The sequence below is a fragment of the Papio anubis genome, chromosome 17, assembly GCF_008728515.1.
Source record: "Papio anubis isolate 15944 chromosome 17, Panubis1.0, whole genome shotgun sequence".
NCBI classification, from domain to species: Eukaryota; Metazoa; Chordata; class Mammalia; order Primates; family Cercopithecidae; genus Papio; species Papio anubis.
This window is the reverse complement of record NC_044992.1, coordinates 18,270,737-18,288,867: the sequence shown is the minus strand read 5'-3', so window position 1 is coordinate 18,288,867 and position 18,131 is coordinate 18,270,737. Positions and strand designations below refer to the sequence as shown.

Genomic DNA, 18,131 nt, shown 5'->3' with positions numbered 1-18,131 from the left:
GGGATTACAGACGTGAGACACTGCCTGGCCAACAACCTACATTTCCTAGAGATTCAAGTTGCTTTATTTTCCCTACAGAAAAAGGCACTAATTAACACAGATGCCACCCCAATCACCAGGTGAATTAGGTAAGCTGTGAGCGCATGTATAGCAAACAACAACGCCGTGGAGCTCTCTCTCACCTGAGTTCAAGTCCTCATACACGACAGCATGTGTGTAATGGGTTGTAGCTGCTTGACTACATACATGGGGGGATTTCTGTCTTTATGTTGGTGTTAGCTGATTACACGTAATGCATCCATGTGTTTAATGCTTATTCAATCACAGAACTAGTATTTTCTTTATTTTCCACATTTGTGGAGAGAATATTCTGGGTTGGCAGGAGATTTTATTGAAAATAATTTTTTTCCTCAATAGCACAAGGTCTATCTTCCAAGTTGCCGTAGGCAACAATTTTAGCAAATGTTCTGCTACGACCTAAAATACCTTTCCTTACCGCCCAGCCCCCAACTGGTGATACTTTACCTGTCTGTTAACAGCATCACTCCATTTCAAAGAACCCATTTCTGTGTGTGTTAGAGTAGGGTGGGCAATGGTGTACTAAGTCAACCTAGATGTCGCATCCCCTTCATGCAGTAAAAGTTTATTCCTTGCTCACGGCGTGGTTTGATGAGAGCCAGTGGAGTCGGGGGCTTATTCCTGCTCCAAGCGGTCAGGGGCCTTCAGGATGCAGGCACCTCTTGTCTTGTAGTACTGCCATCTGCAACATGAGGGAGGCCTCAGAAACAGGAACCACACGGCAAGTCACCAAACCTCCAACCCAATCCTGGAACCTACCAATCTTGGAACCTTCAGTGGGTCATAGAAGGGAAACCAGCCAGACGTCAGCATGCTGCTGAGACCTCGGTCAGTGAGTCACCTGGGCTCTTGTGAATTACAGAATCAATGTTGGAAGCCCAGGAAGCCAACAAATCGGGTTTAGAACCCAGAAGCTTGGTCGTCTTGGAGTCTGGAGAGGCTTGAAGGTTCCACTGAGCCAGGGATTTGGCACCAGAACTCTTGGGGCCAACTCCTGGCCTACCTCTGACTAGTTGTTTCCACTGAGACACATCATTTCTCTCAGTTTCAGTGTCCTCCTCTGTAACACTGTGTGTCCTACATACTGCTTGAGATGATTTCAAGGCTTAAGGGAGACAATGTTTGAGGAAATGTTTTGAAAGCTACAAGGCACAAGACAAACACCACTTAATATTACTCATCTTGTCTCTGCAGACATCCCTCGCTGGGCCAACCTCTTCCCATCTGTGCACAGAGTGGGGAGAGGTAGACACGGAACTGATGTTCCTTCCAGTGCTGCCGGGTGGGATTCCAGCCATGTAACACCCTCCCTCTGTGAGTCTCTGGCCCCTCATCCTGAGCCTCCAAAGTCTGGACGGTTTCATAGCTCATGTGTCCACCAGATGACAGTGGAAGGGCTCAGAGAGATGCTTCCAGAAAGCCTTTCTCCACAAACACTACACAAAGTTAGGACCCTGTTCCCACCCTTGGCTCAGACACTAAAAGAGAGAGTCACTCTTATTTGTCTTTACCCCACTCAACCCCGCCCTGGCTTTGGGATTTCTCTACATCCTGTATTTTGTACCCAGCCTGTTAACTATAACTTCACTGCTGAGCCATCTGTTCTAGACCATGTTCCTGCCTCTGCCCACCACACACTTCCCTGGAGCTGGACCTGATCAGCCAGAAGCAGCATCTGAAAAGGAGCATCTCAATTTCAGCACAGTTGACCTTAACAAAATGACTTGGGGAAGAACACCAGCTTGGGAACCAGGACTTCGGGGTTTCCCTGCTTCTGTCACTGGCAGCTGCACAGGCTTATCTGAGACTTTCTCTCTCTGGGTGTGCACCTATAAAATGCCAGGATTGGATGAAATGACTGCTGTTGTGATTCTCAGATGGGGAGCTGGGGAGCGGGGCTAGGAGGAGAATCAGTCGGGTGAACTCCTGGCTGGCTGAGCCCTGCAGAAGTGGTCCTGGGCTCCTCCTTCCTTCAAGGCTTGACCAAGTTCTCTCTGCTTATGCCTCCATTCTGTCCTCTCGCTGGGACAGATGCTTGTTGACTGCCTGTTGACAGGATCATGGGAAGCAGTTTCTCAGAGAGGAGACAAGAGGAACAGAACCCCAAGTCCTAGTGGAAGAGCCTACAAAGGTGGCCATAACCACTTGGCCTTGGCCTGAGCCCTCTCACAGCCACCGAATGGGGACCTCTTACATTCACTTCCTCGGATCTCTTGAATTCCAATCTCCCTCTTCCCATCTGTGCATTCCATCAATGGATCTCATTGGTTCACCTGCTCCCACCATGAAGTCCTCTGAGGGTTAAATTCTGTTTCAATAATATACTGGGAAGCTGACATTCACATACACACATTTTATTTTTCATAAAATAAAATAAAGGATAATGTGCCCACCCATACCCTGTAAGTTTCATAGCCTAGAAGTCAGTTTCATATCCTAGAAGTCAGTTTCACAGCCTAGAAGTCTTCCTAGTAGTCAGATTTTCTGTCCCCCCGAGGGAGAACTCCTGCACCCCCAGTTCCCAGGGGACCTGGTGTTTGAGGAGCTGCATCAAGCCGCATCATCTTACAAGCCCAGGGGAGAAAGGATGTGTTTAAGAATAGAAGTTGTTCATTTTGTTTTCCTTTGCAAGATTTTGATAGAATCTAGTAGAAAGGCTGTCTGGCTTAGCTCAAAATGCAAGAAAAGGTGTTATTCTTTGGCATCTGGGCATTTCACAGAGGGCATGGGCACTCCCCCATCTAAACAGGCTTGAAAAAGGGCACACACCCAAGAGAGGTCCTCGGGGAGGCCCAGCACAGAGTGGTTCAGGATGCACAGACAGCCTCCCTGGGGCTGTGGGCCAGGAGGTGGGAAAGCCACCTTACTCGGGCTGGAGCAGATTTGGGAAGAGTCATGGGAGCAAGTTTCTCTGCTCTGGGGTCTGGGCCACAGCCTACCATGTCCCATCTCTCTGGTTCTGCCCAGTGTTCCCTCCTTCCTTTTATCCCCAGCACCTCATCAGGGCTCCCTGCTCCTGAACACCATGGTCAATCATCCTGGGGCTTCTCACATCTGTGAAAGAACAGGTCTCTCGATCACCCAGGTGTAGACTTCCAGGATGGTGCCTGCTTAACTTTCCTACAATCCAGGGTCATCAGGGAAATGAGCCAGGTGGGGAGGGTAGAGCCTCACTTGCAGCCAGAAACCCTGGGATGTAGCCTATCTGTGACAAGGGCAGATTGGCAACCATCTGCAACCAGAAACAGGCCAGGTATTCTATCCACTGCCCCCAGATGCTGCCTCCCAGGTTCCTAGAGCCACCTTGAGTCCCAGCTCAGCCGCCACCCAGACACCGAGCATTCAACCAGGGCAGTGCAGTACATGGGGGCGCCTTGGAATCCCTGGCATCACCCTCACCCCTCTTGCCTCTCTTCTTCGTCCCCACCTCACATCTCTCCCGTCCTTCAACATCTCCTGGGGCTGTTACTCTTCCTGGAGAAGGGGCTCTCGGTCCCCTTCCAGCACCCTCTCATCCTCCTCCTTCTCCATGCAGCCCACTGTGGCAGCCAACCCAGCGCCCACACCACCCCCAACCACGGCGGCCCCTGTGGCCCCCACGGCAGCTCCAGCAGCCACCATCCCGGCCTCTGCAGCCAGTGCAGCTGCTGCCATGCCAGCACCCACCACGCCTCCTGCCAGACCCATGAGCCCGGCCCCCACAGCACCCCCCACAGCAGCCAGGTGGCCACAGAAGCGCATCGTGTAGGAGTCCATGAAGGCCTTGGCCGTGGCCTGCAGCTCAGCTTCCAGTGCCTCCAAGGTCTGATCTCTCCCCTTGCAGAGTAAGGCCACACCATGGCGGGCCAGAATGGCATCTTTCTGGGTAGAGAGGAGGTTCCGCATGGTGTCTGGCAGGACCCGTAGCGCAGAGAATATGCGCTTGGTGGCTATGTCCTGTGACAGGGAGGGGAAAAGAAGGTGCCCTGACCAGGAGCCCCAGGCATCCTCTCCCTGACCTGGACCCTGCCCGGACCACACCTGCCCCCTGAGCACGCCCTAGGGCTCACCTGCTGCCTCACGTACTCCTCGAACTCCCTCTTGGCAGCTTCCACCTTCCTCAGGTCGTGCAGCTGAGCAGCCATCTGTCCACGGGAAAACCCAGGCTGCCTCCTTCCTTCCTCCTCAGCCAGGGGCGCCGCTTGTTTCCTCATCTCCACTCCCAGGGCACACAGACCCCCACCCCGGAGGCCTCGGCACAGCCCCCACCTCCCTGCCTCCCCTGACTCCCTGCCTCCCTGCCAGAATTCTGGATCCCCCAGGGGCTCATACCTCATCCGGAGAGGTGAAACCGGGCCCTGTCCTCCCCATCCATCCTGAGAGGTTCTGCGGAGACACCATCGCCGGGGTCAGGGAGAGCAGGGGCCCAGCCGAGTCGCCTGGGTCTCCAGGGAGTTTTCACACCTTGATTTCCTGAGCTAGCTGCTGCCCCGTGAGCAGGCGTCTGTCCCCTCTGGCCACGGCGCGCCCCTCGTTCCAGTACCCCTGGCAGCGGCTCTTAGCGTGCTGAGGGGCCGCGCTCAGCACATCTGAGACGTAGGCCCCCAGAAGGTGGCAGAAGTCATCATCTGTGTCTGAGGGAGAGATTTGCATGCTGAGAGACTGCAGGCTTTGGGAGGAGAAGGGGTGTCAGAGGCCAGGAGAGGCGGGTGCTTCGAGGGGCTCGGTTGCCCAAGGAGGGGAGCTGGGAGCAGCGCAAAAGAGGTCCAGCTCTCGGGGACACTCACCATCGGGGCTTGCATGGCCTTGGTTCATCCACCGCCTCCCTGGGGCAGGCAAGAGGCAGCAGCGGGCTCGCTTCCCTTGCAGCAGCTCCTGCACTTTGGGGTATCTGCCAGATAATCTCTGTGAGGCAGCAAGAGGAGTGCTCTGAGCTAGGAGGTCCACCCTCCCATGCTTGGGTCCCTACTGGGACCCCTCCCAGCCTTCCCCACCTCTGCCCTGTCCATGGCCCCTCCACCCCATCCCCTTGCACCACTCACCTGGAAGATGTTGCCTACATGCCCCTGCCCTGCCTTGTTGGGGTGGGATGAGTCACGAACTAAGAGGTCCAGATGCTGGAAGAGAAGGGGTCCTGACACCAACAACTGGGGGTGTGGGGCCTGGGACCAATGAATCCAAAGATAGGTATCTCACCTGGATGGGCACCATCCCATAATGCTTGCCCATCACCTCGGCCACGTGGACAAACATCTGGGGGTGGGACACAGACAGCGTCAGGGCTGCGCCACTTTGAGGACTATGGTGCACCCCAAGCCTGTCTCCCCACCTCCCTATGCCTGCTGTAGGAGCCAGGCTTCCCGCTTCACAGCCTGGGGTTCTCCTGCCTCTCCCCAGACCAGGCATCTCATGCTTTACTCTCCACCCTCCCCCTTCAACCCTGTTCAAGTATCATAAAACCCTAGACCAGACCAGGAGGGCACCTAGTTCCTTCGGGTCTAGCCCCTGGCCTAGTGGGCAGGGCAGGGGTGGGGGTGACCCAACATCAGAGGTCTCTGTACCTCCAGATAGTCCAGGTCTGTATCCTTCAGCTCCTGGCAGGTGTTGAGGATCTGGAATCAGAGAGAACATGTACGAGGGATTACAGAGGCCAGGTGACTTCACTGGGGAGGGCCCTGGTGAGTGGGGAGCTTGCAGGCAGCCTGTAGGTCTCCGAGCACGGGAGAGGCCAGTATGGGGGCCTTGAAGGCTGTAGGGCTGGGCTGGCCTCAAGGCTGGAGGCAGACCTGGAGGGTATTGTGATCCATCAGGCCTTCAGTTGCCCCAGGGACCATCAGCCCACCTTTAGGAATAACCCACGTTCCCACCTTCACCAACTAGAAGCACCTTCCCCCTTCCGGGGCAGCCCCAGAACCTGTGAGGACCCCAGACACCAAAGCCTGTGAGATGCTCTGGCCTTGAGGAAACTGAGTTGGAGAAGGGTGTGTGGGGTGGGGATGCCAACATCAGTGTCCCCCATCACCTGGTAGGAGCTCAGCATCGTGGTGAGAGCACAGAGCTTGATCCTTGTTTCCCTGCTCAGCTCAGGGCTCATGGCATCCCCTGTATCCACCAGGAACACCGCCACCTATGCAGGGGGTAGGGGAAGACCCAAGGGGCCAGGCCTGCCTTGTTCTCCCACATTCTTCCCAATCCTGCCCCGTCCCATCCCCATCTATCCTTACCCCAGAGATGCCCTTCTTGATTCCCCTTCCCATCCCTGACCTCCTTCTGCCACTTCCCCCCTCACCTTCTTTCCTTCTTTCCCCAGCAAGAAGGGGTGGCTCCACATCCATATGCCCCTGGCAAGGCCATTGGCACCCCACCTACACCCCTGCAAGGACGCTTCTCCTCCTCTCGGCCAGCCGCCCTCACCAGACTCCTGCAGGGGAGAGAAGGGAGAGCATCAGTTGGTCGGTTCCTTGTCCCACAGACTAGAATAACAGACCCAGCTTCCCCCAAGCAGGGATTCCCATCCTTGCTCCCCGCCCCCCTCCTGCTCCGCCCTGCCCTCACCAGGCCCGGCAAGCCCTGAAGCAAGTGGTTGAGGAGGAAGGACTTCCCTGAGTGCTGCTCTCCCAGGACAGCGAGAAGGCAGACCGGGGTGTCCCTGGCCAGGGGGTGCTTCAGGCAGCGGTTGATGGCCCCCATCCTAAGGATGAGGCCCCCAGACGCATTGACGCGAACCAGCAGCAGCGGCTCCGCCCTCACAGGACAGGTCTCCTGGGCCAGGAGAAGAAAGGGGCCCCTGAGCATCCAGGACCAGCTCCTGACCTGGGAGTGTGTCCAGCCTGGAGCTCTGGGTGCTGTCCTGATGTTCTAGAATAGGGCCAAAGCCACCCCCTCCTCTTGGGTCTGACTGATTAGGTCCAGTCCCCAGACCTGCAGCGCAGGGGGCAGCGGCCGCTGCGGCAGGAGCTTCATCTTCTCGCCCAGGCTCCGGAGGCCCCTCTTCTGCTTGCATATCTTCCGGCACTCAGGGCAGCAGGGCGGCTCACAGCCCGGGACACGGTGCGTGCTGAAGCACCGTATGCAGAAGTCGTGGCCACATTCTAGCGAGATGGGCTCGCGCAACCTCTCCAGGCAGATGGAGCAGGTGGGGAGCTCCCGGGGTGCCATGGGCCGGGGCCCCAGACCCAGCTCCAACTTGGGGAAAGGTGTGTGGGACCTGTGGGGCAAAACAGGCCACTGAAAAGCAGGATGTCTATTGGGGGCAGGGGGTACCGGCCAGGGTTGTGGCGGAAGACTGATGGCTTGGGAGTGGGGTATCCTTTGTGCCAACCCAGTTTCCATTGGTGCCTCCATGGAAAGGCGGAGCTGCTTCCAGAGAGGCCAAGCTCTGCCAGTTCCTCACTGACGTGTGTCCTAGGACCTGGGGGCCTCAGAGTGGGGGCAGCAGAGCGGTGGTGAGAGAGTCTGAGAGGGAGAAAGTCTGGGTAGAAGGGACTCCACCACATCCCAGCCATGCAAATGTGAGCAAGTTCCTTCCCCTCTCTGTGCCCCAATTTCCTAACTGTCCCAATGGAAAGGATAGCAATACCCCTCATGGGGCCGTTGGGGTGACCATCCGAGAGGAGGCGTGTGCAGCTGTCTGCACAGTGCCTGGTGCAAATGCTTGGGAAGAGGCTCTCCCGGCTTTCTGCAGGGGGCTGCTTCTATGAGGTGCTGACTTCAGCCAGGCCCCCAGGCATGATGCCCTCCACAATACCATGCTGCAGGGACAGTGAGGAGAAGGCAGCAGCCTGTGCTGCAGTTGGGCAGATGGCTCTGGATCTTAGAAGATTCCTTCCGCTCTCTGCTCTGAGCTGGCATCTGCCTCCCTGCAGCACCCACCTGCTTCTTCCTGTCCCTCCCTCCACAGCCTGGCGGATCCAGCCTCAGGCGGACAGCCCTCCTGGCTGGGCTGCCAGGCTCTGTGTTCCGGGACCGGCCATTTCAACTGAACTGCCTGGTCTCACTGCACCCATCCCAGCCTGGAAGGCCCCGCTACATACCAACTGTTGCCGCTGTTTCCCATGAAGCTCTGTTTCCTCTCCTTGGAGAAAAAAATAATAATAATAAGATTTAGAACAGAATCCAGACTTCTATCTTCATCCTGGGTTTCCAGGGACTCCTCATGCTCCCCCACCCCGCCCATCACCCACCCCAAGAGGGCTCTTCCCACCCCACTCTCTTTCCCGATCTTAGGACTGAAGACTTGCCCGTTTGCCAAGCCGATGACAAAAGGAAGTGACTGACAAGGCGGGCCTCGGCATGGGAGGCTGGGATGGGGAGAGGGTCCGGATGCAGAGGGGGAGGCCCCGAGACCTTCAACCAGAGGTAAGGATGCCTTTTCTCCCGGAAAGGCTAGCGGGCTGCGGCAGGTGGAAGGTGAGGTTGGGGGATGGTCTCCCCGAGGAGCTGACTCCCGGGCAGAGCTGGAAAAGAAATGTGACAGCCGGGAAAGAGGAGGCTGCTGCTGGACTCACCCCAGGGGGAGGAGACAGGGCTGCGGGTAGCAGGGCTCCGAGGAGGGAGGGATGGAGCCCGGCTCAGAATCCCTGGCAGAGGCTGGGATGCAGGCAAGCCGAGGTGGTGAGTCGCCATGGAGACAGAAGGGAAAGATAAGGACAGGGAGGGGGAGGGGGACAGAGAGGGAGAAGGCGTGCAGTGCACCCACAAACATGGAGGCGCCCTTCGGCGGAACCACGGGCCAGCACTGCCTCTACTGGGCCAGCTGAGGTCTCCCCAGGGCCACAGGACAGGGTGGGCAAAGAGAAGAGGTGTGGGAAACAGGAGAGGGTATGACCAGAGCTGACCCAGAAACAAGGAGTTATTCATCCATTCATTCAATGAACAGTTACTGAGCACCCACTATGTACAGAGCCCCCGAATGCCACCCTACTTCACGTGGCCCTGCACATGCCCCTGCCCTCCCTCAGGTTTATGTCACTGATGCCCAACCCAGCTGCAGCCTTCTTCAGCACCCATGGCCCTCCATGTCCTCTGGTGTATTTCCCTCTCAGTGGCTTTCACCCTGCCTCAAACTTGAGCAGGGTGAAATCTATCAAAACTATGAGCCACCTCTGGATCTTCTAATGGCCTCTTGACTGGGCTCCTTGACTCCCTTCCACTCCCCAGTGCACAGCCAGCATAGACTCCCCCAGCACAGATGACCTCACACTGCTCAAACACCTTCAGTGGCTCCCTACTACCATCAGATCGAAATCTAAACTCTCCAGCCTGCTGTCTGGGCTGAACCTTCCTTCTACTCTTCTCTCTCGCCCCACTCTTCCCTGCCTCTGCACCCTGGCTTGGTTGCGCTGTTCCTTCTCATCCCTCCTGGGACACCCTCCCAGGCCCAGCGCAGGTGCTGTGGCCTCCCTAGAGCCTCCTTCCCTCACCCCTCCTAACTGGGTGCGGTCTTGTTCTCAGGCAGTTCCGGGCTGGGGACGTCTGATATGTGATAAGCTTGGCGCAGCCCAGGCTTCAGAGCCAGGCAGATCCGGGCTTGATTCCCGGCTCAGGGGCTCTGGGATTCCAGTGCACCTCTCTGTGCTCTGAGGAGCCACCATTACCTACCTAAAGCCACTAGTCCAGGCAGTGGAGTCATTTGTACATCTTAGGAGCTAGGATGCAGAAGGGTTGGGGTGAGGTGGGATTGAGAACCTAGAAAAGTTCAGCAGAGACCACCTTCAGCAGGTGGAGACACCCCTGAAGCTGGGGCTGGATCTTGTTCATTTTGGTGTCTGGAGGACCTGAGACTGTGGGCTGAATCAATCAGATTCAGAGAAGCAGTGCCACAGACTATATCTTCTCCTGCCCCAGGTGGTACAAGCCCCTGTGTGTTGGCAGCAAAGCCTCACACTCAGGGGATGAGGAAGCAAGCCTGAGCCGTGCCACAGCTCTGCCTTCAGGGCAGAAGGGAGGGTTTTCTCAAGCCCTGTAGCCTTTCATCCCTGCAGGAGAGAAAGCGTGGGCGCTAGACTCAGATTCAAGCTCTAAACCTGCCTCCATCCCAGCATGAAATGCTGGTGAGTCATTGCCCTCTCTGAGCTTCCATTTGCTCATCACCAGGCAAAGATGTGAGGAAGCAGATGGGACAGTCAGTCTTCACTTAACGATATTTACTGAGCACCAGGCACTGTGTCTCACACTGGGGTACAGCTGGAAACAAGAGAGACAAAGCTCTGTCCTCCCTAAGATCCCAACCGGACAATGAAAAGGCATTGCTATGATCTGGGTGAGAACCTGGATGCGGGGAGGGTGAGGAGGGGTGTCAGGCTGTCCTGATAAGCAAGGAGGTAGAAAAAGGCTGTCCACGCAGGGCAAACCACATGTACAGGGCCCAGAGGGGACGGGACACAGAACCCATTCGGGGGAATGAAGGAGGTCTGGCTAGCCTGGCAGGAATATTTGATGCTAAGATAGGTGCACCAAGGTGAAGGGTAGAGCAGGCCTGGGTCATGCAGGCCCTCAGGGGCCAAAGGGGGGGATGGGGACTTCACCAGTCAGTGTCCCAGGAGGGATCCTGCAGGGCAAACATGTATGGTAGAAGCCTCACTCTTAGGGCTGACTATATAATTTTATTTATTATCATTATTATTATTATTTTTTTTTTTTTTTTTTTTGAGATGGAGTTTCGCTCTTGCCCAGGCTGGAGTGCAATGGCGTGATCTCAGTTCACTGCAACCTCTGCCTCCTGGATTCAAGCGATTCTCCTGCCTCAGCCTCCTGAGTAGCTGGGATTATAGGCATGCACCATGATGTCCGGCTAATTTTTGTATTTTTAGTAGAGACAGGGTTTCTTTATGTTAGTCAGAAATTCCCGACCTCAGGTGATCTGCCTGCCTCAGTCTCCCAAAGTGCTGGGATTACAGGCCTCAGCCACCACGCCTGTGGCTAGTTTTTTTTTTTTTTTTTTGGAGACAGGGTCTCACTCTGTCACCCAGGCTGGAGTACAGTGGTGTGATCTCAGCTCACTGTAGCCTCCACCTCCTGGGTTCAAGCAATTCTCCAGACTCAGCCTCTCCAGTAGCTGGGACCACAGGTGCACACTACCATGCCCAGATACTTTTTGTATTTTTTAGTAGAGACGGGGTTTTGTCATGTTACCCAGGCTGTTCTTAAACTCCTGAGCTCAAAGTGATCTGCCTACCTCGGCCTCCCAAAGTCCTGGGATTACAGGCATAAGCCACGGTGCCTGGCCAGGCTAGTTATACAATTTGGTGAAAAACATAACTGCAAAGTCCCCACCAGAGGCAAGAAAGTCCACTGCCTCTTCTCACAGCACACTGCCTCCACCCATGGCCAATAGGCAGCCCCTCCAGATTGCCACAGTCATTTTAGGACACGCTCAATACCTGGATTGGGGGTCATGGAGAAGCCTATGCTAAGTTTCAGCCCGGGGAGGGGAAAGCCACCACTTTGTCACACCCTAAGATGCCAGGGGCCAATCCAGCAGTCCCCAGTCCTCCTTGAGCCCACATTCAGGCCTCCAGATGGAGGGGGGCAGCCATGGTGGGGCAGAGGTGGGGACACCGGGAGCCTGGGAGTGGGCAGCCGAGAGCCTGTGCTGGGGAGGCAGTGGGACATGGGACACACACAAACCAGCTTCCAAATTCCCAGTGAAGGCGCTGTTTTCCCATCAGATTTCACTCATAAAGCACAAATTCAATGCTAACATGATTGTTTCAAGATGGTGGCCAGAGCACTGAAACCCAAGCACACGGCCCTTCTGAGCTCTGGTCTTGAGTGGCTGCACTGGATGCATACCTGTGAAGCTGGCCCCGCCCACTCTGGCTGCTGTATGGACAACAGACTAGAGGGGCAAGCGGGGAGGCTGGGGGTGCTGTTGGGGAAGTCAAGGCTACAAGTGGAAATAGAGATCCACCTGGGATCATACCCAGGCACCTAAAAGAGGGCAATCCTCAAGGCACGGTACAGGCCGATCAGGTGGATAGGAGATGGGAGGAACACCAGGCTTGCTCCTGGATAAAGGATGGGCCCTGCTCCTTTGCAGCCAGAGGCCTCTGATGCTATCTAGGGCTCCAAGGGGAACCCCTGGCCCAGGGAGGCCAGCTGTAGTGGTCGTGGGTCCATGTCTATGGGCAGCCCTGCTTTATCCATTATGCTCCACGAGTCCCTGAGTCTACGGTCTATGAGAATGTTTGAAACCTAATGGAAAAATGAGGGTCTCCAAACCACAAAAAGAAAATTTCAAAGTCAAAAGTAACACCCACTTAGTTTAATGTCCCAGTACCCCTTACATGATGTTAGCTGGTAAACCCAGCTTGAGTTATCATCTGTAAAGTCAGATTCAAGTCATGAACGCACTGATTCAACACATGTTTACTGAGCACCTACTAAGTGCTGAGCACAGTGCTAGGTTCTGAGAAGTCAGGGTGACCAAAACAGAGAAAGTAATGGCAGTAAAGTGTTGAGACATCGACCAGGCATGGTGGCTCACACCTGTAATCTCAGCACTTTGAAAGGCCGAGGTGGGTGGATCGCTTCAGCCCAGGAGTTCGAGACCAGTCTGGGCAACATGGTGAAACCCTGTCTCTCTACACACACACACACACACACGCACGCACACACAATCAGCCAGGCATGGTGGTGCACAGCTACTCAGGAGGCTGAAATGGGAGGATCACTTGAGCCTAGGAAGTGGAGGTTGCAGTGAGCCAAGATTGTGCCACTGTACCCAGTCTGGGTGACAGAGTGAGACCCTGTCTCAAAAAAAAAAAAAAAAAAAGTGTTCAGACACCAAGATAAATAGTGTGTCTTATCAAAAGATGATCCTATCCTTTGAAAAATATTCATGGCAAAAAACTTCAACTCAACCTGGGCTGTGGATGCCCCATGTTTTAATGTGTTTGCTCTGATTAGAGAGAGTCCTTCAGACAGTCAAAGGGCCCAGCGCCTGCAAAGTTCTTGAGCCTGGCAGCTGAGGCCCTCGTTGGAGGATGACTACCCCACGTGGACTGCAGTGAACCTGAAAAGGAATGGAAGAAACTCCACTCTGCCTAGTTGCTTGCTTTCTAACTATGGTGAGGCTACCACTCAGGTTTCCCATGGTGCCCCTAAGTGGCCTCTGACCTTCCCCAGGGACTCAATGGGACAGGAAGAGCCACACTGAGCCAGGCCTGGTCCTGCAAGGTGGACAGGCCCTCAAGGTGCTGTTGGGGGCCGAGCAGTGACTTGAATGAGAGTGGAGTCCACAGAGAGGGTTGGGGTGGAGGGGAAGTCCTGGGTTTCAGGGGTGGAGCTTGAGCTGTGGGAGGGAGTGAACTGCAGGCCCTAGAGACAGTCTAGACTTATTTCTCATTTCACCTGTTGTCCATTCATTCACCAACAAATATTGGCCGAGTTGGTGTGAGGTGCTTCTACCCAGCAAAGAAATGCCAGGAATAGGGCCATAACTCACCCAGACAGGATCACTACCTTCAAGACCTTGCACAGACTCAAGGAGTATGGACCTGGGAGTCCCAACGCCCACTGGGCTGGTCCTGCACCATCAACTAGCTCCATGCCGTCCACCCTGTCAGACCTCTGCCCAAATCCGGCCCTTGGCCTCCAGATCCTGAAGCTGAAAGCTCCCAGCACCTGCTCTCCCTCTGCCTCTTCCATCCCTGTGAACCAGGCTCCTGGTGGCCCAGCTCAGGCTGCTGACCTGACTTCCTGACCTCTGGCTCTAGCTTCCAGGCTGGGAGTTGGAGTGGAGGTGGACTCATTTTTTGAATAACCAGCCTCAGGAATCAAAAATACAGTTTTCCAGACTGGGACCCTGTTTGGGGAGGTTTCTGAGTCCCTTGATGTGGGCAAGAACCAGCTTCACACACGAACACACATGCACACACACATGCATGCATGCACACACCTGGTGAGCCCTCCCCCAACATACCCTTCCATGTAAATCCTCACACATACCATATACATATGGTCAAAATATTCCATGTATCCCACACTCTGCTCACACACTGTGCCACATGCACATCCATGACTCCACTTTGCCTGATACAGACCCACAGTGCTCGCACACACACACAAACACACGTACACAGTTACATCCTCACAACTGCACTTGCACATCCACATCCACTCACATGCTTACTCCTTCATACTCACACACAAATACGTGTGTACCTTCAGGCCTCATGCTCATGCACATTTACACACGGGCTCACTCTTACTGCCTTACATGCACAGGCATACATCATACATCCTTACCCAACAGGTGCTGTTCCAAGCACTTTATGTGATAAACTCACCCCGAGTAACACAACCTATGAGGGAGGTACTATATCACTTCCATTGTATAGATAAGGGAACTGAAGCACAGAGAAGTTAAGCCACTTGTCTAACACCACACAGCTATTAATGGCAGAGCTGGAATCCAAACCCAAGCCATCAGGCTCCCCAGTCCAAGCTCTTAGCCACTACATTCCATGGTCTCTTTGGTGGCAGAAATAAAGTTAGTTATTACAATAAGCCTTAGAAAGAGTTTGTAGTTTTGCTGTGTCTCAGTTTGCAGTTACTTGCCTCAGAGGGAGATAAAAATCAGTCCTGCCTCTGTCTATGCAGAATATCGGAAACAGGCAACTGAGTTCTGACTGGTTCTAACCCCAGCTAGATGTGTGACCTTGGGCAAAGCCCTGATCTTCTCTGGGCCTGTTTCCTGATGTGCAAATGTTGGAGAGAGGGGCAATGAGATCAGAGGTCCCTTTGGGTGGAATGCCCCTAGTCCTCTCCCACCTCTTAGCCTGGAAGCTGGCCTTCATGAAGCCTGGCATTGTGGGCACTGCCCTGGTAAGCACTGGGTCTTAGCCCGTTTCTGCTGCAATAACACGATACCATAGGCTGGGTAATTTATAATGAGCAGAAATGTATTTGGCTCAAGGTTCTGGAGGCGGGGAAGTCTAAGAACAAAAGGCTGCATCTGACGAGGGTCTTATTGTTGTGTCATCACATGGCAGAAGCCATCACAGAAACAAGAGAGAGAGGAAAGGAGACCAAACTCATCCTTTTATAAAGGAACCCATTCCCGAGGCGATAGCATTAATCCATTCCTGAGGTGACCTTTAACCACCTCTTAAAGGTCCTATTTCTCAAACCATTGCACTGGGGACGACGTTTCCAGCACTTGAACTTTGGGGGACATGGTCACCATCTTGTTCATCTACCCACTTACCCATCCATGCATTCATTCATTCTCTATTCCTCCAACCATCTATCCACACATGCACTGATTATCTACCTATTTATCCATCCACTCAATCACCCATGCACTCATTATCCATCCATTAATTCATCTATGTATCCACCATTCATTTCTCTTTCTATCTTTTTTTTTTTTTTTTTTTTTGAGACAGAGTCTTGCTCTATCACCCAGGCAGGAGTGCAGTAGCATAATCTCGGCTCACTGCAATCTCCATCTCCTGGGTTCAGGCAATTCTCCTGCCTTAGCCTCCTGAGTACCTGGGATTACAAGTGTGCACCATCACACCCAGCTAATTGTTTTGTATTTTCAGTAGAGACTTTTGTATTTTTAGTAGAGACGGGTTTTCACATGTTGGCCAGGCTGGTCTTGAACTTCTGACCTCAAGTGATCTGCCCACCTCGGCCTCCCAAAGTGCTGGGATGACAGGCATGAGCCACCACACCTGACCTCATTTCTTATATTCTTTCATCCATCCATTCTCCAACTACCAATCCATACATGCACACATGTATGATTTGCTCCATCCATCCACCCAGACACGTACACATCTTTTCATCCATCACTCCTCCACCATCTGTGTATCTACTCATCCACCACCTACTCTTACTCTTATCCATCCATGCATGGATTCATCCATCTGTCCATGTTACAAACATTTATTGAGCAATACACCAGACGTCATACTAGGCTCTGGGAGTAGACTGATGAGCCTTCAGGGTGCTTCCAGTCTACTGGGGAGACAGAAAGGTCAATAAACAAGTACTGGGTGATGAGTTCTCTGATTAGGTAGAGTGAGGGGAGACGCACAAGGCACAAGCAAAGGCACCTTGCTCAGACCTGGGCACTTAGGAAGGCTTCTCACACAGGCTGCATCTGAAGGGTGAATATGAGGTGGCCAGGCAAAGGAATGGGGACAGGCAAACAACATGTGCGGCAGAGAGACGAGCTCACGCAACGACCCAGAGCTGCAAGATAAACAGCTCACCTGGAGTGTAGCATGTGAAGTGAGGAGAGGTAAGGGTGACGGGCCAATCACAGAGAGGTGTGTAAGCCCTCCCCTTGGTGTCATCCGTTAGTCCATGCCCGTATATTGCTTTCTTGCAGGGCTTGGGACACCTCCTGTCCTGCTGAACCAATGGCCTCTGGGTGCTGCTGGCTGCGGTGAGCTGGTGTCCATGCCAATACGGCTGCCTTCCCCATCTGGGTCCTGACCCTGGCCCCAAGGTGCAGCAGCATGTGCTCCCTGTGGCTGCCCTCCTCCTGTCCCCCAGGCCCAGTGGCCCTCCTTGCTCTCATCAAGGCTGTGTCTGTGCCAGGTCCCCTTGTGTGAGCATCAGAGGCCAGGCCTTCCCATCAGCAGCTGGAAGGAAGTCAGAGCTCCCCAGCTTTACTTCTGAAGCTCCCCACCATCAATCTGGTACTAGGCATCCTGAAACAATTAATAATAGTACAATTATCCAACATTTGCTTAGCAATTTAGGGTTCACAATGTGTTGTCATGCGCCCTACTACCTCAACTGATTCTCATAATACAGTGACTATTAGCCCTGCTTTCTGAATGAGGAAACTGAGGCTTAGAGAGCTAAGGAAACCTTCCAATGACAGCCCTGGAAGAAATAAAATGCCCTGACTCCCAATCCTGGGCCATCCCCTCCTTTCTGGCCTGCTGCGTGCTGTGGTCTCCCAACATTCACACCTCCACACCTTTGACCCAGCCACTCTCCTTGCCTGGAATGCCCTTGCCAGTCTCTGCCTGCCTACATGAAACCCATCACCCAGGCCCAAGTTGGCTCAGAATTTCTACAGGGAACCCTTCCACATCCTTCTCTCTCCTCCCCTTTGCTCTTCAAACTTATGAAATGCCTCATATATACCAAGCATGTGCCAAGAGTGATGCCGGATGCAGAGACTACAACCAATAACAAGATTTGGTCTGTTAAATAAGATTTGTAGGAGGGTTATTGGTCTGGATTGAGCTCCTGGATAAGCTCCAACAGACCAAATCAAAATGGATTCACTCATGCTGAAGTTCCATGCTACAAAGCCAAAACTAAATTGTTTATCTGATCTTCCAAGAAATCAGGACACAGAGAGATAATAGCCAAATCCCCAAACAGGCCACTTTTAGCCAGCATGACAGGAAGTCCCCTCTGCTTTAACCTTTACAAGGAAAGCAACTTTGAGATCAGTCTGCTTTTTGTTCTGTCTGCTTACTTCAGCCCTTTCTGCCTATAAAGCCAATCTCCTCTGTTCAGCTCGTCAAATGATCATTCTATTTTATAAGAATGAGGTATTGCCTAATTCTAAAATTTCAAATAAAAGCCAATTAGATCTTTAAACTAAATGTATTGTCATTTTGTCTTTTGACAGGTCCCTGCCCCGAGGAGCTCAAAGACTATGTGCAAACAAGGAAGCAGCTGCCTCGCAGCACAGCCCCTGCTATATAGGAGCTGCCCAGGGAACTGTGGTAGCCCGGAGGAAGCCCCTCACTCAGACTTGGGAGTCAGCAAGGCTCAGTCTTGCAGGATAAGGGAGTTAGCAGGGTAAACATTGTTGGGGGCTGGGACTGCAGACACAGGGCACAGCACATGCAAAGGCCTGGCAGTGAGTTGGCAGGGCAGGTTCAGTGTGGGTGCAGCTGGAGCACAGGGTGAGGGCTGGCAAGAAGGAAGGATAAAGGTAGGGTAAGGGGACCAAGGTCAGTCAGCAGGGAACAGATAGATGATGGAGGGCCACATGACAGATTTTTGGATTTTCACTGCATGTCAGTGGAGCCATAAACTATTTTAAGCAGGGATACAGGTGAACAGATTTGTGTTCTTGAACCATTACT

General features: G+C 53.7%; 1 protein-coding gene across 4 annotated transcripts; it reads right to left on the bottom strand.

The window, feature by feature from the left end:
• Window positions 1–316: 316 nt before the first annotated feature.
• RNF112 (ring finger protein 112) lies at window positions 317–10,647 on the bottom strand. 4 transcript variants are annotated; one of them, XM_003912449.5, is made up of 15 exons: window positions 8,298–10,647; window positions 8,091–8,131; window positions 6,979–7,264; window positions 6,613–6,819; window positions 6,347–6,478; window positions 6,080–6,184; window positions 5,619–5,669; window positions 5,254–5,310; window positions 5,100–5,174; window positions 4,845–4,962; window positions 4,522–4,691; window positions 4,390–4,443; window positions 4,128–4,202; window positions 838–4,014; window positions 317–760 (listed from the first exon to the last, which is right to left on the bottom strand). In XM_003912449.5, the coding sequence occupies exons 1-14, from the start codon at window positions 8,349–8,351 to the stop codon at window positions 3,544–3,546; spliced, it is 1,896 nt and encodes a 631-aa protein (XP_003912498.1). In that variant the 5' UTR covers window positions 8,352–10,647; the 3' UTR covers window positions 317–760; window positions 838–3,543. The 4 variants fall into 4 exon arrangements, with proteins under 4 accessions (XP_003912498.1, XP_017805893.1, XP_017805892.1 ...); XM_017950404.2 differs by lacking the exon at window positions 8,298–10,647 and having other exon boundaries at window positions 838–2,124; window positions 2,273–4,014; window positions 6,979–8,128; XM_017950403.2 differs by lacking the exon at window positions 8,298–10,647 and having other exon boundaries at window positions 6,979–8,128.
• Between the last annotated feature and the right edge of the window lie 7,484 nt (window positions 10,648–18,131).